General features: G+C 58.1%; 1 protein-coding gene across 2 annotated transcripts in view; it reads right to left on the reverse strand.

Annotated features, from left to right (window-relative positions):
- Positions 1 to 1,633: 1,633 nt before the first annotated feature.
- The window catches only part of IQSEC3 (IQ motif and Sec7 domain ArfGEF 3), a 118,113-nt gene continuing 95,477 nt past the window's right edge, over positions 1,634 to 24,269 (reverse strand). Inside the window, exons 9-15 of one of the 2 annotated variants that reach the window (XM_045554696.1) lie at positions 16,228 to 16,367; positions 14,883 to 15,008; positions 13,030 to 13,129; positions 12,705 to 12,866; positions 9,783 to 9,872; positions 7,925 to 7,974; positions 1,634 to 4,952 (exon numbers count right to left, since the gene is read on the reverse strand). In XM_045554696.1, coding sequence (XP_045410652.1) covers positions 4,521 to 4,952; positions 7,925 to 7,974; positions 9,783 to 9,872; positions 12,705 to 12,866; positions 13,030 to 13,129; positions 14,883 to 15,008; positions 16,228 to 16,367 — 1,100 coding nt within the window. In that variant the 3' untranslated portion in view covers positions 1,634 to 4,520. Of the gene's footprint in view, positions 4,953 to 7,596; positions 7,843 to 7,924; positions 7,975 to 9,782; positions 9,873 to 12,704; positions 12,867 to 13,029; positions 13,130 to 14,882; positions 15,009 to 16,227; positions 16,368 to 24,269 lie in introns of those variants that run through there. The other variant, XM_045554697.1, reaches the window with a different exon arrangement.

The following is a 24,269-nucleotide window of genomic DNA, read 5'->3' on the forward strand; positions in this document are numbered from 1 at the left end:
CCTTCTGTGTGAGCACAGTCCGTTGCTTGCTCATTTCTGATGGCCCCTGTGAACCTGCAGGCAGGAGCTGGGCCCGCCCTGCACACGGCTCTGTGCCCGCAGCTGGAGGAGGGCCTGGTGCTCTTCATCCACCTGGTTTGTTGATTCACCTGGTTCCCAGCGCGGGCATTGCGCTCAGCCCGAGACCAGTAAACTCCGGACCCCCCCTGGAAGCATTCTATGTCAGTGACTGATGAGTCTGAGCCCCTCCATCTGCCAAGGGCCATTGCAAGGTGACACGCACTGTCCCTGCCTCTCCATCCCAATGGCAGATGGCACCAGAGGGGCCCGGGATACCTTCCTCTCTCGCTGGAGCGAGGGGCACTCCTCCCAGATGGCCGCGGGGCCCAGAAGACTTGGAGAATGGTGCCGCTGCCCCAGGTCCTGCCTGCTGGCCGCAGGCCCTCTCCCAGGCCTGGGCTGAGCCGGTCCCCTAGGATGCTCTCAAGGGGCCGAGCCTCAGCTGCCTGGGTCAGAGAATTCCCAGGATGGGACAGGTCATAGTTGGCCTGTGCCTCCTTCTGGAATTTCCCGTTTCCTGGGAAGAGGGTGAGGTCATGTTCGCTTTCAGTTTAGCAGGGGACAGAGGAGCCCAGCCAGGGAAGGAGCTGTCTGGATTTCTGGACATTGGAGTTCTGGTCACCAGGAGCGCCAGGGGTCCCGGGAGTCTTGGCCAGCTTGGTCCTGCCCCTGCTCCCAGGACGTGGTGCCTCTGAGGCCCCAGTGCTGCTGGAAGGCTCCCTGCTCCCTCCCCTGCCAGGCCCGCCCAGGAGCTGAGCTGAGTGTCACACCTGGCCGTGGACATTCGCCCAAGCCCTCCTGGCTTGTGCCCGTCCTCATCGCCACCCTCCCTCGGCTGCTGCACCTCCTTTGCAGGATCCTGGCTTCCCTCTCCGCTGCCGGCAGGGGCCCTGCCCACTGCAGGGCTCAGCAGTGCTGGCCACAGCGCTCTCTGCGGCTCTGGGCACTGTCCCAGCCCTTTCCCTGAGCCTGGGCCGCGCCCTTTCAGGGAGAGTACACCTGGCGACAGGCCCTGCCATTAGAAGGGAAAACCAGCGAGGCAAATGGTCACACTGGGCAGTGGGACGGCTCCCTGCCCCCAACTGCCCCTCGCTCCCCGCTGCAGAGAGCACTGGGCCAGAGGCGGCCGGGTCTCCGTCTCGCTCCCTGGACGCACAGTGGCTGTGGGGGCGTCTCCTCCCTCCAGAGCTGTGTGTGTGTGAGAGTGTGTGTGTGTGTGTGTGTGTGTGTGCACATGCGTGCGCGTGTGTGTTGGCGTGGGGGGTCAGGCCTGTGTGCGCACCATTTCCTGGCCCTGCTCCCCAGCCCTGCCCAGGGGCCCCCATCAGTCAGCTCCCCTTCCCACACCCAAGGCCCTTGTTGTCAGACGCCGAGTGCATGTCCCGGAGTGAAGGGGCGCTGCTGTGGCCAAGGGGAGCGGCCTGCACCCCCAGCTGCCCCAGGCCTTGCTCTGTAGCTTCGAGGGCGGGGGCCTCCGTGTGCCTCCTGCCTCAGGCCCTCCCCAATCAGAGGCTCTGACTCAGGGGGGCCCTCCCGCTGGGAGAACAAGAGAAATTGAACCAACACAGTTTGCTCAAGTGACATATTTCAATATAATCTCTAAAACTCTATGAATTGAACAGATAAAATACCTCTGGGCTATTTTGTTACAAAATATCTGCCATTTGGATTAGTTGCTGGGTGCAGCCACCCTGCCTTTCCCTGGAGAGGCTTCTCCCCAAGGGGGTGAAGGGTGGGGAGGGTGCAGCAGGAAGGCGTGTACAGCAGCGCACGGGGCTGGGGACACGGGCGGCACAGACCCCGGGAGGACAGCCGGGGCGGGGTGGGGGCCCAGGCCCCACGAACGTGTGTGGGTTCACGGTGCCCTTGGAGACAGGCCGGCAGGGGGCTTCCAGGACACGCTGCGGCAGGGCCTCGCTTCGGGTCTGGGGAAGCTAGTTTCATCCGCCACTCCTGAGTCTGGAGTTGCAGCCACATGGATAAGATTGGGAGAGGGCCCAGGTCCCTAAAGGCAGGCCCAGAAACTCGATGGTGTGGGCCATCTTGGGGTGGCAGGGTCAGGGGCTGAGTCAGCGCTCCACCGCCGCCTGGCCTTGGGAAAGCAGGGGGCCTCCCACCCACCCTCTGAGAGGCAGCAGGAGGCTCTCCCAGGTGTCTGAGGGCCGGGCTCTGGGAGGGGACAGAGCTGGGTCCCCACCTTGGCGGGCGGGCTGATCAGGGGCAGGGGTGTTGCGGAGGCTGGGTGCCCGCTTCCCCTGATGGCAAGGAGGGCCAGATGTGTCCTGTCCTGGCCCTCAGGGGTTAAGAGCCCCTCCCAGCCCAGGACTGGCTCCACAGTCTGCCCACCGGCTGTCTGCTTCCTGCAACAGGACCCCCCCGTGCTGCGAGTGAGTGAGCCACGGGCAGTCAGCGCCCCAGCCCGGCTGAGCCTCTGCCCTGGGGAGTGGGGGCTGAGGGCCCGCGGTCCAGGTGCCGGGCCTGGGGCCTCTGCTGGCCCCAGTGTGTAAAGCAGGGGCTGCCACGGAGGCGGGAGGGAAGGCCCAGGGCTGCTGTGCCCCCAGCCGCGGGGAGGACGGCACTTTGTAAGCTGGAAGTGCCACATGAGCAGGTGGCAGGGGTCCCGTCTGGTGGGACAGGGCTGGCTGGGACAGTCCCAGGCACCCCGGCCCACACCCCATAAATATAGTTAGCCACACTCACACTCACGTTCTCCCGTCCCTCACACTCCTGCCTCCTGTTCATAACCTTCTATTTTCAGCTCCCTCATTCAGGGTTCATCCCTTCCGTCCCCACGACCGCGCTTCCTCCCGAGGCCCTGGCGCCTCCTGCCTGGGCCTCCACTTTGGGGCCATCCCTGCCCTGGGCACGGGCGCCAGGGCGCCTGAGTCTGTGTGCCCGTCTGTCGGCCGCTGCACTCCCACAGGCTCTGGCTGGAGCTTCCCCGTTACAGAGAAGATGCGGAGGGGCCAGGGTGACAAGGACAGGCAGAGCAGACGGGCTGGGGAGCCACAGGGGTGACGGCAAACCGGCCGCAAGTTGCGGAAACCAGCTGACAAAGATGCCAGAGATAGACTCACTGGGTGGCATCACAGTGACATCCGGGTGACCACACACACACACGGGAAACTGGGCCACCTGCACCCTCCGAGAGCAGGGCGTGATCCACGCGTCCTCCTGGCCGGGTCCTGCAGGCTCCCCGGAGACCTGGCCAGGCCCCCCCCCCCCGCCGCCTCTCGGGAGGCTGTGACCGTGGGCTCCGGGGCGGGGGTCTGCAGGAAGGACAGCACAGCCCTCGCACAGGCCTGGGGGCTGGGCCCGAGCGCGGCTGCCTCTCTCCCGGCTGCGGAGGGACCCTTCCCCAGGCCTGGGCTCTGTGCGGCCAGCTGTCCCCGCCTGCTCGGTCCTGGGAGGTCAGGAGGCCTGCTTGGCTCTCCTTGGCAATTGTGAGGCTCCAGGGACTCTTTCAGTCACCCCTGCTGGAGGGGGCTCCGGCACCTTCCAGGAGGGGGAAGCATTAAAGGCTGAGGGGCGCAGGGGAAAGGCAAGCGCCCCTGGAGCCCCTTTTCTCTCAGCCCACTCTGCACCCAAGTCCCTCCTGCGGGGCACAGAGCGGGCGTCTTGCCAGAGCGAGCCCTGCCTCCAGCCAGAGCCCATCTCTGCCGGGCAAGTGGCTGCGTCTCCCTGTTTCTGCTGCCACAGTGGAGGAAGTTAACCCAGTCCTGCCCTGTTTACGTGCACGTGCCCATGCGCACCTGGCGTTGGCTGGGTGCTATTTGGGGCTGGGGAACTAAGAAATTCTTTAAAAAGGTACATTTTGCAGACGTAAGACCCCGTGTTTCCTCGGCCCTGTTGACCTGGCCCAGGGGGAGCTGAGCGTGCTCCCTCCCCTCCTCCCTTTCCCGACCTTTCCTGGGGTCCGGGCAGCTCTTGAGAAAGCAGGAGGCCCTGGGGGGAGGGGAAGGACAGCCCACGTCCTGGAGAGCAGGGAGCAGCCTCCGGACACCACTGGGCTTGGGCGTGCGGGGGCAGCAGAGAAAGCCCCCCAGGGAGCCCGAGCTAACCCTCCTCCACTCAGCGTGGCACAGACCACCACCCTGGGCTGTGAGCCCCCGCCTCTCGCTCCTGGCCTGGCCTGAGGCCTCTGGGCACCAACAGGCTCAAAGCCGCAGTTCAGCTCTGGTTCTTCAGGCCACGGCCCCACGGGGGACAGCGGGGGGGCAGAGGAAGAGGCGGCCGCCTGGTCTGGCTGTGCAGGGCCCAGGGGAGTGAGGTGGTGTCTCCAGATTGGGGAGCGGGTGCTCAACTGAGGTGGGGGACGGTGGGACAAAGCAAACCCAGGTGCCAGGGAGTGGGGTTCTCTTTCCAAAACTATGGCGATCAGTGACCAGGAATGTATTGTGCCAGCGGGTGGGAGCGGCAGGGGCGGCCAGGCCCCCGTGGCAGCCCGGTTGGGGCGGAGGCTACACCAGGCTCCTGGAGCCGCTGGAGCAGCGGCGCCGGTGCAGCAGGGACCCTGGGGGGCAGAACTGGTGAGGGTGGTTGTAGGGCGGCGGGGGCGGGGGCAGCGGAGGCTGGTGGACAACCTTGACCGGGGAGCCCAGGCCGCCCCGGGGGGTGGAGCCGCCGGGCTCGGAGGAGGACGAGGTGTAGCAGGACAGAGCCTGGCTCAGCAGGGGCTCCATGCGGGCCAAGCAGGGCTTGTCCAGGACAATGACCTTCACAATTTGCTGGCACTGCACCAGGGTGCCCGGGGGTGTGGGCGGCGGCGGCAGCGGTGGGGGCTGCTCTCTCGGGGGGCTAGGCTGCAGGTCTGGCGATGGTGCCGGCGCTCCGCTCTCGGCCCCCAGCCCGGGCTTGCGCTGGGACGTTTGAAGCCTGTTGTGAATTGACACCTAGTTTAGAAACAGCCAGAGAAGCATGAAATGTTACAAGACTAATTCCCAGCTGCCAGGAGGGCTACGCTGAGCCTCCCTTGGCCCCCCTCCTGCTCTCTGCCCCCACTCGGTCTCTCTCCCCAGAGGAACCGGGGATCTGAGCCTGGCTGTCCCCAGGAGGGAGCGTGAGCAGAGACACTGCCGTGTGCTGCCCCTGCCCACGAGCAGTGCCGTCCCCCAGCCTCAGTGTCCCCCTCTGTGAGGTGGGCTCCGCTGGGTGGCTCTGGGCCTCGCAGACTCCCCCCACCTCCTTCTGCACCAACCTCTGGGCCTGCAGTGCAGGGCCAGCCGTCTCGGCCCTCCCGCCTCCCTGGAGCGTGTGCAGCCCGGGAGGGCAAGGCACAGGGACAGAGTCCGGCACGTGCGGGCCATGCAAGCCTCACTTTGTTAAAGAAGAGCCTCCTCGTCACTACTGACATCACGAGGGTGCCCAAACCCCAGGATGCCAAGGACCCCTGCAGGGGTGATCTGCACCTGCCCCGTCCCCGGGACTCCCCGAGGCCACGGCCCTGCGGTGGGGAGCAGCCCAGACGGCCAAGGGCAGAGTCAGGGCCGGGCCCGGTCAGACTGGCCCGGGTGCTGGAGGCAGCCCTCTGAGAAGGGCTCTGATCCGTCCCCCCACACTCGAGAGCCTCCTCCCTCAGGCCATGGAGGTCACTGTCACCATGCCTGGCAGGGGAGGTGGAGGAGATGGGCAGAAGGAGGCCAGAGGATTCTGGAAGGAGAAGGACTTAATTCCACCCCAAGCTCCCCAGGCTGTAACTAGGGCACACCTGGGCCCAACACCTGGGCCCTTCGGGCGTGACTGGGACTCTGCTTCTCTCTGGGGATGCTTCCTACCGGGCCACCGTCCCTCCCTGGGCACCACCACCGAAGGCTGGCTGCTCAGAGCACACAGGGGAAACCGAGGCTGGAAGGGGGTGCCTTATCCCGGGCCTTGACCAGGCTGGCCCAGCCCAAAATGATCCTGGAGCCCTAATCCCGTTTGGCGGCTACAGGAACAGTTTCAGAGACCCCTTCCTGGATCTGTGCACACCCAGGGGGCCGCTTTCCTTCCAGGGCTCCCGGGCCCTTGCCTGCCCCTCAGTAGTCACAAGGCCCCGCCCCCACGCTCGGCATGTTGCAGGCTTTGGTTTCTAGGCCCGAGATCCCCCCGGACAGACGAAGGAGCCCCTGAGCCCCTCACTGTCCTGCCAAGACACAGGGCGGCCAGAGCGTGGCCGGGGCCGCCGCCCCTTGCGGAGCGCTCTGGTCCTCGCGGGCAGAAGGCCTCTCTGTTGCCACTGCTGCGGGAGGCGCGGGCTCCTTCCTCCCCAGGACTTGCTCCCCAGGAGGAAGGCGGCCTGAGATGGCCGGGGCGGGCTTGTGTCCCCTGCCTCCCTCCCCTGGGCTTCACAGCTGTCCTGTGCAGAGCCCTGAGCCTTCTTCCTCCTCCTCCCTGCGGCTCCCACCGCAGCCACAGCTCTGGGCGGCACCTGGCACCCGCTTCCCTGCCCGCTCTGGGCGGCCTGCACCCCTGCCCCACCCCAGAGGGGTCCTTGATCTTTAATGGTCGGTCAGTGAAAAGCAGGAAGTGACAGCAAAACGCCCTCTCATTCTGACCTCCTCACCTCCCTGCTCATGAAAGAGAGAAAGAAGGGGGCTGGGGCGGGTGGAGCGTGAGCGGCAGGTAAGGACGGCTCAGGGAGACGGAGAAGCGCCTGCCAGAGGGCTCGCCAGGCGATGGCAGAGGGCGGCAGAGAGGGCTCGGGTCCAGCTGCGAGGCCAGGGCGGCGAGGCTGCCCTCTGTGCAGGAGAGCGGAGCTAGCTGGGGTGGCGGCCGCGCCCACGGCCACACGCCCGGCGGGGCAGGAGGGAGCACAGTCCCGGCAGCTCAGGCTGAGGCAGGGCGGGCAGCGCAGGGCGTGCGGGGGGGATGGAATACCCACCCTGGGGGCTTCTCGGCTGCGGGGCAGGAAGCTCCTGGGAGTGAGGTGCCTCCTCCAGACACGGGCGTGTGGGGTGGGGCCGTGGGACGGGCAGAAGGAACTGAGCTCCCTGGGGTGTCCTGCCTTCCCAGAGCTCAGTGCCACGGGCTCCTCCCTCAGACACCTAAGTGGGGGCTCCTCCAGCTCGAAGTGGTTGCAGGGGGTTGGGGACGGAGGTGTCTGTGGGCGCAGCTGGTGGCCGCCCCGCTTGGGGGAAAGGTGTGGGGTGGGCTCGGTGGGGTGCGGGGGATGGGGCAGGGCTGGGGCCACTGCATGCTCCTCCCACAGGTGGCACTTTCTTTGGGAGCTTGGCAGGGGCCGGCCGCTGCTGCTCCCTGTGCCCTGGGCCCCCTCCCCGCAGCTGGAGGGTCTTCACATTGGTCAGCTCGTCCCGCGAGAACCCCTAAGGCAGCCCCCCTTCCCTGCCTTGCTGTGTCCTGCGCCGTCCCGGCCGTGGCCACCTTTCCAGACGGACCGGCCGTTCCCCTCCCACGCGCCCCCACCCTCCAATCTCCGGCCTCCGCTGTCCGAGAGGGCAGGGTCTGCCCCAAAGTGACCCCTTGGGGCCTGGACTTAGGGGCCACTCTCTGGAGGGAGCTCCGGCTCCCCATGGAGGGCGGGGAAGGATGCTGGCTTCTGGGGAGCAGGCGGCAGTTTGCCGGGAAGCGGACCTGGGGGTCCTGGGGGTCAGGGGCTCCAGCTCCACCTGTGAGGCTGGGAGCCGGCCGTGGAGGGGCGGTGGGCTGGGGAATGGGGAGAAGGTGCTCGTGGCTTAGCTAGGCGCTGGAACAGTGGCATTACCCATGCTAGCAGTGACTTTTAATTGTATCTCTTGCAATTGGTAAAATGGTGAGTCGGGCTGGGGAGGCATTGATTAACACCTGAGAAGAGAAACAACAGAGACGGTGAGAAGAGGGACAGTCGCAAGGAACCACTCACCTGGGCGACCAGGCCTCCACTCACCTCCACCGCGCTCTCCGCCGGCTGCTCCCCGAGCACAGCTCCGCCCTTGGCTTTGAACACAAAGAGCACAGGGCTGTTCCCCACCGGCGACACGGACCCTCCCCCAGCACCCCTGCAGTCAGAGGAGCAGGCACGAGACCCAGACAGGGCCCTGGGCCTGGAAGGCAGGGCCCAGTTTTGCCACTTGGGTGTGTGACCCTGGGCAAGATGCCGCGTCTCTCTGGGCCTCCACAGACCGGGAGGTCTCTGCCACTCTGTCTGCTGCTGCCACTGTCCGGGCTGAGTCACCCACAGTCCGAGCCTCCCCAGCGTGGGCCATGCAGGTGGCTGGCGTACGGGGCAGGCATGGTCTGCCGCACCAGGTCGGGCCCCTTGTTCCCACCCTGAGGCCCCGCTGCGGGGGGAGGACCCCGGGGGCCAGGCCTGCACAGCACTCCCCACAGTGCTGGCACCAGGGCGGCCATGGCCCTGTAATTACTGCTAGGCCTTCTGGCTGGCCTGGGACCCTGTGGCCCCCCAGGACAGCTTCAGGATGCTTTTTGGCTGAGTCGCCCCTGGCTTCCACCCCCGCCCCTGGCAGGGGTCCCTGTGATTTCCCAACCCGCTGGGGGTGCCAGTTCCCCTAGCTGGGCTCACTGCTTTCTGCGCAGGAGGGAGGTGCGCCGTTGTCCGGGAATGAGGCGCCTCCCTGCCTGGCCAGGGCTGCAGCTTCCACGAGAGAGGCGGGTGGGCACGTGGGTGCAGGGTGGGGTGGCAGGGAATAAGTGGCCCTGAGGACTGGCTCTAGGTCTGGACAGCTGTGAAAATGAGCGGTGGCCCTGCCTGCGGCTGTGCGGAAACCAAGGGCCGACTGAGAGCTGGTGCAGAGACGCGGGCGCACACGGCAGGCCAGACCCGCACGCAGAAGGTTCCGCGACAGCGAGAACCTCCTCCTAGCAGAAGGGCCCCATGTCCGGCTTGGAAAATGAATCGCATGTCTTCGCTGTCCCAAGTCAGGCGTGAGGGCCACCCACAGAGGGCTGTGGCCACACGGGGCCACGGGGGCTCCTCAGCCCAGACCGGGTGTTGCTGTGACCCGGCTGTGGGCGTGCGGGCAGCGGGCCCTCGGGAGCCCTGCGCGGGAGAGGAACCACCGGGTCAGCAGGCCGCGGGTCCGGGTGGTTTGCTGGGTCCCGCTGGGATGGGGTTTAACTCTCATGCCTGCTCTCCTCCTCTTTATCTGGGGCTGCTTCCTGTGACCCCTGCAGGGGAGTAAGGTCAGGCAGGACGTAGAAGGAGGGGTGTCGGGCAGGAGGAAGCAGGTCTAGCGCACGTGGCCGAAGGAGATACCAAGTTCGAAGCTGACTTGATTCGGCTGGAGTGAACAGTTCAACTTCGAGAAACTGAGTGTGGGGTTCTGTCTCGATTTTGGACTGAGCTGGCCTGGCCTGGGGTTAGAGAGTGCTGCCAGCTTGTCAGCAAAAGGACTGCATGGGGCAGAGCCGGAGTTCCAGACTCTTCTGGCCACCCTGCCTTCTCACCGGGCTCCCGGCTGGGGAGTTTTTCTCGTGGGGTTTCTCCTGACCACCCTTTGATCACCCCAGTGAACCAGCAGTGTCAGAGAGCTGGCTGCAGGGGAGGGGCCGGGACGGCAGGCCTCTGGCCCAACTCCCGCAGGGCAGACGGCGACACTTCACAGGGACTCGCAGCTCTGGTGCAGTTTGCAAAATGGACCCGTTTCTCTCCCACCTGCCGCCTCACGCCCACGCCCACAGCCCCTGAGGTCAGAGAGCACGGCTGGCACCCTCAGCGGAGACGGTGCCTCTCCCACCCACACGCCCCAGGATGCGCCCAGGCCTCAGGCCAGGCCGACGCTCACCTGTAGGCGATCCTTGCTTTGACTGCGGGTCCACCTGGGCTCCGGGCTTGAAGGACAGCGTCTTTGTCCCCTGCTGTTTCTCCAGCTCCCCTAAGGGGTGGAGAAACCCATGAAGGAGAGAAGCCCTAAGCCCGGCCAGGGGCAGGTGAGGGAAGAAACGAGGAGAGAGCAGGAAGGGGAGGAAGGGGAGGCGGGCAGGGCCTCCCCTACACACTAGGAAACAGGGACTAGGGACTGGCCACAACCGACAGCAGGTGAAACGCCCCAGAGCTGCAGTCTGTCCACCTGTGCGTGAGACGGTAAGACCCGCTCGCAGGTGAGAGAGGCGGCAGGAGAGGCGGGTACAGGGCAGGCTGACTGTCCGGGTTTGAATCCTGGCTCAACACTCTCTAGCTGTGTTGTTTTAGGTAACTCCCCTAACCTCTCTGGGCCTCACCTGATGGGACACGTGTGCCCACTTGGGGATGACACGAGGAGGTGCCCGTCCAGCACTTGGAGCCAGGCCTGGCTGTGGCAGTGCCCAGTATGTCTCAGCTCCCGTCACAAGGCTCTCAGCACCGCAGACCTCAGTGACAGCTGGTGACATCCTGCCCACCCACCCTGCACCTGGCAGGACTGAGCCTGCCTCCGCCGCTGGGCCTCTGCAGGGTGCTCAGAGGTCTCCCAAGGAGGAAATTCCACGTGCCCAAGGACCTGGCACCTGCGTGGCCAGGATGTCTGTCTCAGCACTGAGCTTTAACTCCTCTCTGCACTGGAAACCTGTTCCTTCTTGTTCTCCTCGGTGGCGCTTCAGAACTGCCAGCGCCATCCTCGGGGGTCCGACAGTCATTATTAAATCACTTCTCTGGCCTCTCTTCCCGGAGACACGATTCAAGTTCCTTTTATCAAAGCTACTCTCCCGGGTTCCACTGTCTGTCTTTCTGGCTGTCTGGAACCCAGGGCCCTTGAACTGCACACCTCCAAACCAGAACCGTTTGTCCTGCTCACCTGGGTCACACCAGCAGTCATGCCAAACATGTGTGCTGAACTGGGAGTTGTTTTTCTCCCCCAGGGGGGTCTCTTGGCTTTAGAGAAATTAGCGCCATGATTACAAGCATGGGTCTGGGGCACCTGGGTGCAAATCTTGTGTTATCACTGCCTGTGTGAACCTGGACCACTTCCTGAAGCTCTGCTACCCTCGGTTTCCTCATTTGTAAAATGAGGATAATAATGCCCACTCGTGGAAAGTTGTGAGAATCAACAGGCTCAGCACTAAGCCCAGTGCCTGCATGAAAAAGTGCTCAGTAAATGGAAGCTGGGACTATTTTTTGTTCTCTTTTTTTCTGACTTCTTTCCCTTCCTTCTTTCTGGCCAGCCCTCCATCTGTCCTCAGCTGTCCCCTCCTTTTCTCTGCATCTGAAGACTGGGAGCCGAGCGTGGGCCTTTTCTCTGCTCCCCTGCCACCCATCCACCCCTTGGCCTCACGGACTCTGCCGATGCCCAGTCCTGTGCTGCCCCGGGGCCGGGGGAGGAGCCTCTGCCCGCAGGGCTGCGCCAGGTAACCTGCTGTGGCTGCACAGTGCTGGGCAGGGCCACCTGGGACATTCTGACACCAAGAGAAGTGAAGCCATTTCAAGGTGCTTCCTTGAGAATGTTCCAGAACAATAGCCGAGGTGGCCTCTCTGGACATCCAGTCCAGCCCTTGAAAATAGTCTGTTTGTTAAACTGCTGAAGTGAAATGAGCCAACAGCCCGGGAAAGGGAGTCCACGTGCACCTCTCCCCACCGAGCGGCTGCTGGAGCCACACGCCTTGTCTGCGGAGCTCTGCTTAACCCTGATTCAGATTGTTTTCTTCGGAAATTATAGACAGACCCTCTGCTCTCACTCTCAGAAGTTCATGAACCTTGGAATCAGATTTAAATGCAAACGACAGCTCCTTCACTTCTGATATGCATGACCTGGACACACTACTTACCTTCTGAGCCTCATCTGCAGGCTGGGGACAAACACCTTCCTGGCAGCATCACTGTGGGGACTGGCGGAATATAAAAAAACTGCCTAGCACATAGTAGGTGCTTCAGAAATGATGATTAAAAACTATCACCCTGTCACATTGGTCCCCTGAGTAGACCTGAAGTCTGTTTTTGATTTTCTGTTTCAGTTTCTGAATCCATTCGTATTTAGTTTTCCCTTACAATCTACCTGAAGGCACTGCAGTGCTTCGCAGTAAAGGCTTGCAGAGGGGCGTGCTTGGAGGCCGTCGCTGCTCTTCTCTGACCCAGAGAGCAGCTGGGGAGCCAGCTGGACACATGGGGAGCCCCGCGCACTCTCCGACATTCCTGGATTGGAACAATCTAGAATCTAGGCATTCCTTAGAGGAACACATAGACAACTGCAAGATGAAGGAGAGTGAGCACACAAGCCTGGGCTCTGCCAAAAGCCAACGTTATAAAGAATAAAGTGGAGGGATGAGTCCAGGTTAGAGAGGATTAAAGAAGTGAGACTAACCAGATGCAACACGTGGACCTGGACTGGATCTGGGGAGGTGACGAGAGACAGTGTGGTGGGAAGAAAGGCCCGAGCGCGAGGCCCTCACGGGCTGCATGCCTGCCTGGCCAGCTCACCTGGCGTCCTGGGCAGACGCAGCAGAGTTCCCTGTTCCCAGGGGCCCACCTGCAGCCCCCGGTGCCCAGCGAGATGCGCACACGCGTCGCGAGAAGGTGAGAAGCAGTGCGCTCATACTGGCCCTTGTGACTGACAGCCCAGGACGGTGCGGAGGGGTCAAGAGATGGGAGGGGCCCGAGTCGGGCAAGGGCAGGACAGGGCGGCTCCCAGGTGTCAGGGGCGTGTCTGTCTGCAGGCTGCCCCTGCCCCTGGCAGACCAGAGCCTACCCACGCACCCCTGCCGACTGCCTGGGACAGCCTGGCACCCCGCGTCCTTACACTCTATCCGGATCTGCTCCAGCTCCGTCACCTCGGCGATGGACTCCTTCAGGTCCTCCACGAACTTCTGCATCTCGTCCGAGCCCAGGGCACAGAAATGCAGCACCTGCTTCCTCTCAGAGCCCGAGAGCGGGACTGCCAGCGTGACGCCGTGGGAGTAATCTGGAAGCCAGACCCCAGGCCCCGGTGGGCGTGAGCAGCAGCGGCTGAGGGCTGGGGCCAGCCAGCGGGGGGACGGGGTCTGTGCGGCGCTTGCCTCCACCCTGCAGCCAGCCCTTCTCCCCCCACCCCCACCCCGGGCGTCCACCCGCTCTCAGAGACTCACACTCGTTCTCAAAGAGGTGGAACTGCGCGCCCAGAAGGCCGACCGCCTTGCAGAAGGTGTACGTGGAGGAGCTCTTCTTCTTCGGGCAGAGTTTGAGAATCTGGCCAAGGAAGGGAGAGTGACATCCACCGATGGGTGTACACACAGGTAAACATGCGTGTGCACGAACATCCAGGGAGATGCATGAACACATGCGTGAACACACACAGATACACATGTACACACGTGCACTCTTAAGTGCATGCATACACACAGATCTACATGTAGATACGCACGCACACGTACGTACACACACTATGTCAAAATATCTTTCTTCACTGCACAGAACCCTCCAGTGGTTCTCTGCGCGTGGGGACGCCGACCCACACCCTGCCCTGCCCGGGGGGCCTTTCCCACCACTCTCCCTGCAGCTTTCTGCACGGTTGGGCTGGATCACTCTCACTGCTTGGGTCTTAACTCAAATGCTGCCTCCTTAGAGATGCCTTCCTGGGCCACTCTGCCTAAAAATAAACAAAATAAACCCCAAACCGCCCCCTCCACCCCAGTCACCCTCTACCACCCTGTTTACTGTCTTCACAGCAGCTTCTCGCTCTGTTAGGTTGTCTGTTTGTTTCCTTAATTATTTTCTCTCTCTCTCCACTGCCCAAATGGAAGCTCACTTTGATACAGTCAGCACCACCTGTGCGCCGGGCTCTGGGGGCACGGAGACCACAGAGCCCGCCCTGCGGGTGGGGCAGGAGTGGGGGTGGGAGTCAGGGATCAGCCAGCCGAGCCTGACACCAAAGCACAAAGTGCAGAAAGGGAAATGTAAGGGAATTTCGGAATCTCTGAGTGCTCTGGAGAAAAAGGAGGCGGGTAAGGAAGAGAAAGTGAGTGGCAGACCTCGTGGCCAGGTGGGCAGGAGGGCCTCCCCAGGAGGTGGCCCCCGCGGTGACACCTGGAGGCAGAGGCGGGGGCGGAGCGGCTCTGGAGGAGTTTTCCAAGCAGCGGCAGCGGCGAGGCCTGGCCTGGCCGGCAGGGGCGGCTGGCGGAGCCCGAGGAGGCTGCAGGGAGGCAGGTCGGGGACCTGGGCCTGGCGGGTCTGGACTGTGGCACTGCGCGGGAGCGGGGTAGGTTCTGGACAGGGAGGCCACGTGGCCTGCTGTGCCCTCTGGAAGGATTGCCACTGCCGCTGCTTGGTGGCGGGTGGGCCTCGGGAGCCGGCAGACCTGTGTGGGGCTGATGCGTGGGCCAGGCCTGTCCCTGGAGGCAGGACCAGAATGCAGTGGGGCGGTGGCCGTTAGGCTTGGGATCACTTTAGAGAGCGTGCCCGCGTGGCTCACGGATGGAGAGGAAAAGTCCGGGGAAGACGCATCTGCTCAAACCCTGCTCTGCACTGTCTCCCGGCACCGAGAACAATGCCTGGCACAGTCAACGTGATAAATATGTGTTGAATGGATTCCTGTTTTCAAAGAGCAGAGGACAAGCAGCCCACAGACGTGTGTTTGCACACACCCGCACTCGTGCACACCCACGCACCCCGGCCCTCCCAGGCCCAGGGACGGCGCCTGCCCCACCCAGCCCATCCCTGCCAGGATGGAGTGTCGCCGAGCCCTCCTGCCCTGGGTTTCCTGTGCGTGGAGAGGCAGACGGGCAGGGAGCGGGCTCCTTTCCACCTTGATTGCGTAGCTGTGAGCAGACCATTTGGCGTCTCTGCCTCTTGACGTGTAAAGTAGGAATTACCGTACCTGCCCGGGCTTCCCCATGCCCACGCTGTGAAGGCGCTAGGACAAGCTGCATCGTCCTACGCAGGCAGCCCCTGTGGGAAACCCCAGACGCCACCCTGCCCTGCCGGGTCCCGGGTGGGCGCTCACCACCAGCAGGTCGTTGAAGAGGAAGACCTCCCGCTGGTGCGCCGCCTGCTTCTGCGGCCTGTTCAGGTCTGTCACCTCGAAGAGCCGGCTGCAGCAGACCAGGCGGCGGTGGGGCACGGACAGCACCTGGACACAGGACGGCACGCGGCACCCAGCTGGAGGAACCCCAGGGACCACGGACCCCCACCCCACAGCGCCCGTTCTGCAGGGAGAAGGGAGGGGGCTCTGGTTCTACTGCAGGGCCTGAACTTGACCCTAAACCTCCTCTCTCCTCATCCGGGACTCTTTCCCTTCCTCGGGCCAGTTGAGGAGCACGGCCACAGGACAGGGGGTGCATGACGCTGGAGTCAGCGAGGAGTGGGTGGGTGCGGAGGGACACTGGCAAGAGCTCTCAGATCGTTCCGTCCAGCCACTGTCGACCTTCTGCCCTCTATGACCTCGAGGGTGTCCCCACGTCCTGAGCTGTGGCCTGCAGCTCTGACGCCTCCACCCTCTCCCTGCTGCACACCCAGATACAAGTGTGCAAGCGTGAGGGGCTCACAGGGACACCTTGCGTCTACCCCAGCGCGTAAGACAAGCCAGTCACTTGCAGGCCAGACGGGCACTCCGGCCTCAGCAGGGGGGGCTCTAGGGCAGGAAAGGCCAGCCCCGCACGGTCTGGGTGGAGGCGGCCCCGCGCAGAGCCTCAGAGGGGTCCCCAACTCTCCCCAACTGCGTCTTCCCTGAGCCAGCAGTGGCGGCAGGAGGAACTGGACGCTTCTCTGCGTCCTTTATGTTCACAGTACAAAGTGCCTCTGCTGACACAGCAGTGTGGTGACCTACAGAGAACGCTCGCTTTAAAAATCACTGCACGCGTGGGGTGCGTCGCCACCAACGGGCACCCCAGTGGTTTGAGGCAGCACAGCCCAGAGCCCACTGCAGTCCACTTCCTGCCTTCTGTCCATCAGGACCACCCAGGATGCCCGGTGTGCCCCCATCCTAGGAAGGGCATCCCCAGCCTCCCCGCTGGCCACCCAGATGCTTCGACCCTAGACAGCTGGGCGGTCCTTCTTGACATCTCACCTCAGTCTCTCCTGCTGCAGCATCTGGTGGCCAGAGGCAATGAGGAAATTAGGCAATGGACAAAAGAGGATGCCGCGCCTGACACACAGTAGGCACTCAGTAACCAGTCAGCCAAAGAACAGCAGGAAGAGTTCAAAGGCTTTCGAAAGGGAAGGAGGAGAAAGGGAGGAGCTACCAGGAGGAAAGGCAGCAGACGGGAGGGGACGGGGATGCGTGAGGCTCAGCAACCGGGGAGGCAGCCGGCCCCTTGTGTGGCAAGTGCTGCTCTGCGGTGGGCACTTACTGTCTTCATGCCCACGATGGACTTCTCCACCTTGGTGACGTACGTGACGTGGTCCTCGTTGGACTTGAGCTCCTTCTGCTGTACCCTCTCGTAGATGCCTACCACCAGCTCCCTGGGGATGTCGGCGCCATCGTCCACACCTACCAACGTGGGCCGGGCGGGGCAGGTGGGAGGGAGGCTGTCAGAGCCCTGGAGCCAGAGAGGAAGCCCCTACCACACTGGGGCCTCTAGAGGTGGCCTTGATTTTGCCACGTCCTTGTTCCAGACCCTTCAATGCTGACCCCATACACATTAAATCAAGGGCAAGCTCCTTAGCCAGGCACCCAGACTACCACAGTACGGCCCCAGCACACATCTGCAGCCTCGTCTCTTGATGTTCCCTAACCAGACCTCTTCTTTCTTCTCCCAGGACGCGTTCCTGATTGTCAAATACAGCCTGCATGTTCCTGCTAAGTATCAACAGCTTTGCTTCTGCGGTTCCACTGTCTTCCGTGTGTTTGTTCTAGCCCCTCCCCCACCCCCATCACGAGAGTCTCCATGACATTCTGTCCTGTTCTCTGCTGAACCTCCTCCTCCTGGGCCCTCTCTGCCCTCCGGTGGGGAGCCCGGTGCTAAGGGATTGGTCCTAGAAGGGGTGGCAGATCCCTCCCTAATGAGGACATGGGGACAGGCAGACCCCCGTGGTCATGTGGATGGTGAGACCCTCACCCTATCTCCTGCTGTGTGGTGATGATAAAGCTCTGGCGACAGACAAGTCCTGGGAGGAAATATAATAACATGCAAACAAATTTCTTTTGGAGGTAGAAACAGAGGTGATAAAAAATGTCTTCTTTCTACTTTGTCCAACTCTTTCTTTAATGACTATATGCTTCTTTTATAAGAGGGAAAAATGAAAAATAAAACAACTTTAGCAAATGTCCTCAAAGAGTGTTCCCAGCTCCTGGGAGGACATCATGTCTTCTAGGAGCAGCTCCCTGCCTCGCCCCGGCTTCTTCACATCTGCTCTTGGTTTTTAAAGTTGCACAAATGAGCCATGCAGCCCGGGGTGCTGAGGGGGCAAACAGGCGGCAGGCAAGGAAGGGCGGGAGAAAGACCAAATCCACGGCGGCCCCCAGTTCCAGGCAGTGGGCCGCACGCTTCTGCTGCATCTGCAGACTGGGGAGAAAGGAACAAACCCACAAAGACAAGCGGGGCGGGGCAATGAACGGGACCCGCGACCTGGAAAGTGGACGAATGAGTGGACGGACTAGCAAGGCTGAGAAAGCTGAAACCGGAGCCAGCAGGGAGGCGCGGAGCCACGGGCACCACAGAGCCACCAAGGGGCTTGGCACTGGTGGCAACAGCAACCCTGGAAGTGGAGGTGAAGGTGGGCTGGAGACAGGAAAGCAGGTCGAAAATCAGTTAAAAAATGGTTACACTTCTCTGTCCCTCTTCACTCCAGTAGAAGACTGGGGGCTCATCTTCTAGAACCCTGGGCTGGGGGACCCCAAGACCAGCCAAGGGTAGGAGTCTGTGCTGAAAACAGGGGGATGAAGTTGATGTCTCTGTATTAAGAGACTCCTCAACCCTGTTTCTCACAAAGATCTCAGGACTCTGGCAGCCAGAATCACGCCCCCTGGGCGGCCGACTGGACATTTATCTTCTGGGTGATCAACCAGCACAGGAGAAAATATCAGAAGATGCTGTAGTCGGGGTCTCCCAATAAAGCAGTGCAACTAAATCACCCTCCAGGAAAGCCCACCAGTCAGCAGCCCCCACCCATGCTCACAGTTTTTAAGCAGTTTTTTAGCAGCTCATCTTTTTTTCTTTTTGAGACAAGAGTCTTGCTCTGTCGCCCAGGCTAGAGTGTGGTGGCTTCATCACAGCTCACTGCAGCCTTGAACTCCTGGGCTCAAGCATCCTCCTGCCTCAGCCTCCTGATTAACTGGGGCTACAAGCGTGTACCACCAAGCCTGGGTAATTTTTCTTATTTTTAGTAGAGACGGGTCTTGCTCTTGCTCAGGCTGGTCATGAACTCCTGGCCTCAATTGATCCTCCTGCCTCGGCCTCCCAGAGTGTTAGGATTGCAGGCATGAGCCACTGCGCCTTGCCTCACTCTTAAGTATGAATTGACAACCAAATTTTATTAATTATACTTGGAAAGTGTATAACATAAAAGAGAAAGAAACATGGGTAAAAACAAGAACCCAGAAGAAATAGAGGCAAGCAGGGAGAAACCAGAGCAAACAAACAAAACATATTAATATCTTCAAAGAGATAGGAAAAGATATTGCATCTACAAAACAAGAATAAAATGGTATAAAAGAGAAATATTTAGAGGACAAAAGAGAGCTATTGAAATTGAAAAATATGAGAGCAAGAATGAAAAACTTGGTAGGAGGCTTGAAAGATAATGCCATGGACCCCTTCCAGAAAGCTGAGCAAGAAAGCAAAGCGGCATATGGAAAACTGCCAGAGTTAAGGAGAGCGGAAATGGCGGGGTGCAGGTGGCCTGGCTCTGTTCCCAGAGAGGGAGGGGAAGAACTCGGAAGCCACACGCCAGTAGACCACTGTCCCCAAGGGCAGCGCTGGGGAGCTGCAGAGAAACAGTGTGGGACACACAAAGCAGGAAAAAGAAAAAGGTGACTGGGAGATGGGGTCGCCAATCTGGAGCCGGCGAGAGGAACAAGAGCGCAGCGACCCGCAGGAGGACCCGGCTCCCGCCGACCCCCGCATGCATCGGCCAGGGACGTGCGTGAAGTCGGGGCAGAGTCGCGGCGCGACAGCGGGCGCCGTGGAGAGGGGACAATAGCGGGAAACATCTCGAACTCCCCGCGCTCTGTGCTGGGACTGCACGTCGCCTGCGGTCAGCGGGGCCGGAGCAGAGGCGAGCGCCGGGGGCTCTGGCCCTGGCAGCCGGACGGTCCGGCGGCTCGGGCGGGGCAGAAAGAGCACGACCTTTCGCGCGACAGGCGTGAGACTGCGGGACTGTGACACGCAGGAGACCGCGCTGTCCTGTCGATTCAGCCCTCGGAACTTGCCTGCCAAGCCCCAGCAGTCGCCCCCGAGCCGGCTCTCTGCGGGCGGGCGGCCGCCGACTTGGGGGTCCGCGGCTCGGACGCGGCGGCGCCCCTGCCCGGCCCCGGGGACCTCGGCGCCAGCGCGGTGGGCTTCGCCCCGGAGGCGCGGGCAGCGGGAAAAGCCGCTTGCTCCTCCGCGACCTGTCGTCCCTGCCAGCTGGGCCCGTGCGGGTGGGCGAACTCGAGTGCCCCCCACGGCTAGCTCCCCAGCGGAGGGAGACCCCATCAGAGGGGCCCAGAGGCTTGGGCGCTCGGTGGTCGGGCGACAATTCTCCCCTTGCCCGGCGACTTTCGCGCTGGGCACAGTGGGCTCCACCCTTGGAGGTGCGGAGAGGCGAGAGGCCGCTTGCTCTGTGCGCCTGGCACGAGGCTGCGGGACCTGGGTGCTGTACGTGACTGACAGCGCATTGACCCGCCCGCCCCAGCGGCTTAGGTCATCTAATAAGAACGTAGCTCTAGGGCTTGCTCTCCACAGCCGGATGGCTGCCGACAGTGGGGTCTGCAGACGGGAAGGAAAACCCTGGTCAGAGACCTTAGCAACTCCAGCAACTGACCCCTCCCAGCAGGGCAGCCTCCCAAGGTGGTGAAGGAGCCCCGAGTAACACATCAGCGGCTCCCCCGGCTGCAGCTCAAGACCACACAGGCACACACACACACACACACACACACACACACACACACACACACACGGGCCGCAGGCAGCAGCTGGGATCTGCTCTGCCCCTACCCCAACTTTAACGGGGAATAGGGTCCAAGGAACCCTCGGGAGTGGTGAGACCCTTCCTAAAGATCGGGGCATTTGTATTCCCCATCCAGGGGACCAGAGACCAACACAGAGGGATCACATTACCTCGATAGCTGGCTCCTCCACGCAATCTACAGCCAACGACAGACAGGGTAACACAGCTTAACACAGTGCCCTCCATCTGAAGCTATTAGTGGGCAGTGGAGTCATACACACAAGTGCAATTCCCCATCTGGGAGCTTAAGCTGGGGGACCAAACTCACTAATCTCCAATGGCAAGAGGTGAACACAACAGGTCAGAGGTAACCCAACTTGACAAAATACCCCTAAGGCAATACGAGACCAGCGGGCCTCCTCCCACCACTGTCAAGGAATGTCCCTTAGGGGCATGAAGTTAGGGGCAAAACCAGTCCAAGCACTCCCAGTTCTCAACCAAGTACCCTGATGAGAAAGAACCAGAGAAAGAACACAGGGAATGTGAAAGATCAGAGAGAAAAGTCACCCCCGAAAGAAACCATGAGGGAGAAGGAGGGGAGGAAAAAAAAGAAAAAAGAGAAAAGAAACCATGAGACCCTTAAATTCAGATACTAATTTAGATGAAATGATTAAAATGATGGAGGAAGAATTCCTAATACAGATTGTAAGGAAACTCAATGGAATTGAAGAGAAAATAGAAACCCAACACAAAGAAACAATGAGAATACAGGAAATGAATGAAAAATTCTCTAAAGAAATTGAAATATTATGGAAGAACCAAACAGAAATCCTGGAAATGAAAGAGGCATTCGAAGAACTTCAAAACACAGTGGAAAGCCATAGGAATAGGCTGGATCATGCAGAGGAAAGAATCTCAGAGCTTGAAGATAACACCTATGTGCTAAACAAATCGGATGAAGAAAAAGAACACAGAAGCAAGAGACAAGAATGAAACATACAAGAAATGTGGGATTATGTAAAGAAACCAAACATAAGAATTATAGGCATCCTGGAGAGAGAAGAAGAAAATACACAACGGCTGGAAAATCTATTTCTTGGAATACCGGAGGAAAATATGACTTGCCTGGCCAGAAACCTAGATATCCAGATACAAGCAGCACACAGAACTCCTGGGAGACTTAATGTGAAAAGGCAATCACCACATCACATAACTATCAGACTGGCCAAAGTAAACACAAAAGAAGCAATCCTTCAAGCATTAAGACGAAAACAACAGATAACCTACAAAGGAAAACGGATCAGATTAACTGCAGACTTCTCAACTAAAACCTTACAAGCCAGAAGGGACTGGAGACCCATCCTCAATCTTCTAAAACAGAATAATGGCCATCCTAGAATTTTTCACCTGGCAAAACTAAGCTTTATCTATGAGGGAGAAATAAAGACTGTCCCACACAAACAATCAGTGATGGAATTTGTGAAGACCAGACCTGCCCTGCAGGAAGTACTCAGACCTGCATTATACACTGAACAGTGCAACAGACACTCACCAAAGTAAAATCACTCAGGAGTTAAAGATCAGAACCTGGATTCCACAATGGCTCCAGAAGTAAAACAAAACAATAAGAATCTACCCAACGATATGAACAGAAATGTACCCCATATATCAATCCTCTCAATCAATGTGAAGGGCTTGAATTGTCCACTGAAGAGACATAGACTGGCTGAGTAGATAAAAAATTATAAGCCAAGTGTCTGCTATCTCCAGGAAACGCATCTAACCCACAAAGAAACTTTTAGATTCAAGGTCAAGGGTTGGAAAACAAACTTCCAGGCAAATGGAAACCAAAAGAGAAGCGGAGGTAGTGATCCTGCTTTCAGACAATATAAATTTTAAAATAGCAAAAGCAAAGAAAGACAAAGATGGTCACTATATAATGGTGAAAGGAAAAATCCAACAGAAGACTTAACAATTCTTAATATCTATGCATCCAACACAGGAGCACCCAGATACATAAAGAAAACTCTGTTGGATCTAAATAGCATGATAAACAGTAATGCCATAGGAGCTGGGGATTTCAACACCCCACTGACTGAATTGGACAGATCTTCCAAAAAAAAAAAAAAAAAAAAAAAAAAGCAAAGAAATAATGGATTTAAACAGAGCTCTAGACCAAATGGTTTTAACAGACATCTACAGAACATTCCACCCATATAAAGCCAAATATACATTCTTCTTATCAGCTCATGGAACTTTTTCCAAAATAGATCACATCCTAGGCCACAAATTAGACCTAAACAAATTTAAAGAAATAGAAATTGTACCATGTGTCTTCTCAGACTGTAGTGGTATAAAACTAGAGATCAATTCCAACAGAAACACTCATCACTTCACCAAGTCATGGAAATTAAACAATCTATTGCTGAATGACTACTGGGTTAAGGAGGAGAACCAGATGGAAATCAAAAGATTCTTTGAACTAAATGATAACAGGGATACAAGTTATCAGAATCTGTGGGATACAGCAAAAGCATTCCTGAGAGGAAAACTAATTGCATTAAATGCTCACATCCAAAAGACAGAAAGGTCACGAATCAACAAACTAATAAACCATCTAAAGGAACTGGAAAAGGAAGAGCAAATTAATTCTAAACCTAGCAGAAGAAAAGAAATAACTACGATCAGAGCAGAACTAGATGAAACTGAGAATAAAAGAACTATATAGAAGATCAATAAAACCAAAAGCTGATTTTTTGAAAAGATAAACAACATTGATAGCCCTCTTGCTAGATTGACAAGAACTAGAAAGGACTATAATAAACTCAATCAGAAATGAAAAAGGAGAGATCACTATAGACATCACGAAAATACAAAACACTATCTTTGAATACTATAAAAATCTATAAGCACAAAAATCTACAAAATGTGGAGGAAATAGACAAATTCTTGAAAACACACAACCTCCCTAAGCTCAATCAGGAGGAAACAGAATTTCTGAATAGACCAATATCAAGCACAGAAATTGGAGCATCAATAAAAAAATCTTCCAAAAAAAAAAAAAGCCTCAGACCAGATAGGTTCACACCTGAATTCTACCAAACCTACAAAGAAGAACTCATACCTATACTGCAGAAATTATTCCAAAACATTGAGAAGGATGGTGTCCTCCCCAACTCATTCTAGGAAGCCAATATCACCTTGATGCCAAAACCAGGAAAGGACACAAGAAAAGAAAACTACAGACCAATACCCGTCATGAATATAGATGCAAAAATTGTCAATAAAATCTTAGCAAATTGAATCCAATAGCACATCAAGAAAATAATTCATTGTGACCAGGTGGGCTTTATCCTAGAGATGCAAGGCTGGTTTGACATACACAAATCTATAAATGCAATTCACCACATAAATAAAAGCAAGAACAAGACCATATGATTCTCTCAATAGACAAAGAAAAAGCATTTGACAAAGTCCAGTACACTTTCATGATAAAATCCCTTAATAAAATAGGCAGAGATGGGACATTCCTTAAAATTATTAAGGCCACATATGATAAATCGATAGCCAGTATCATACTGAATGGGGAAAAACTGAAAGTATTCCTGCTTAGAACAGGAACTAGACAAGGTTGCCAGTATTTCCACTTCTATTCAATACAGTGCTGGAAGTCCTTGCCAGAGCAATCAGGCAAGGGAGGGGAATTAGGGGTATCCAAACGGGGGCAGAAGAGATCAAACCTCACTCTTTGCTGATGATATGATACTATATCTACAAAATCCCAAGGATTCAATCAAGAGACTCCTGGAATTAATAAATGAATTCAGTAAAGTCTCAGGATACAAACTCAATGCACACAAATCAGTGGCATTCATATACGCCAATAACAGTCAAGCCAAAAATCAAATCCAAGAGGTGACACCTTTCACAACAGCATCAAAGAAAATTAAATATTTAGGAATATATTTAATGAAGTAGGTGAGTGACATATATAGGGAGAACTACAAAACACTGAGAAAAGAAATTGTAGAAAATCCAAACAGATGGAAATCCCTACCATGCTCATGGATTGGTAGAATTAATATTGTTAAAATGTCCATACTACCTAAAGTGATCTACAGAATTAATGCAATCCCTATAAAAATACCACCATCATTCTTTACAGATTTAGAAAAAATATTCTACGCTTTGTCTGGAACAAGAGAAGACCTCATATAGCCAAAGCAATCTTAAGGAAAAAGACCACATTGGGAGGCATCAGTCTGCCAGACTTCAAAGTTTACTATGACTATAGTAACAAAAA

The sequence above is a fragment of the Lemur catta genome, chromosome 6, assembly GCF_020740605.2.
Source record: "Lemur catta isolate mLemCat1 chromosome 6, mLemCat1.pri, whole genome shotgun sequence".
NCBI lineage: Eukaryota > Metazoa > Chordata > Mammalia > Primates > Lemuridae > Lemur > Lemur catta.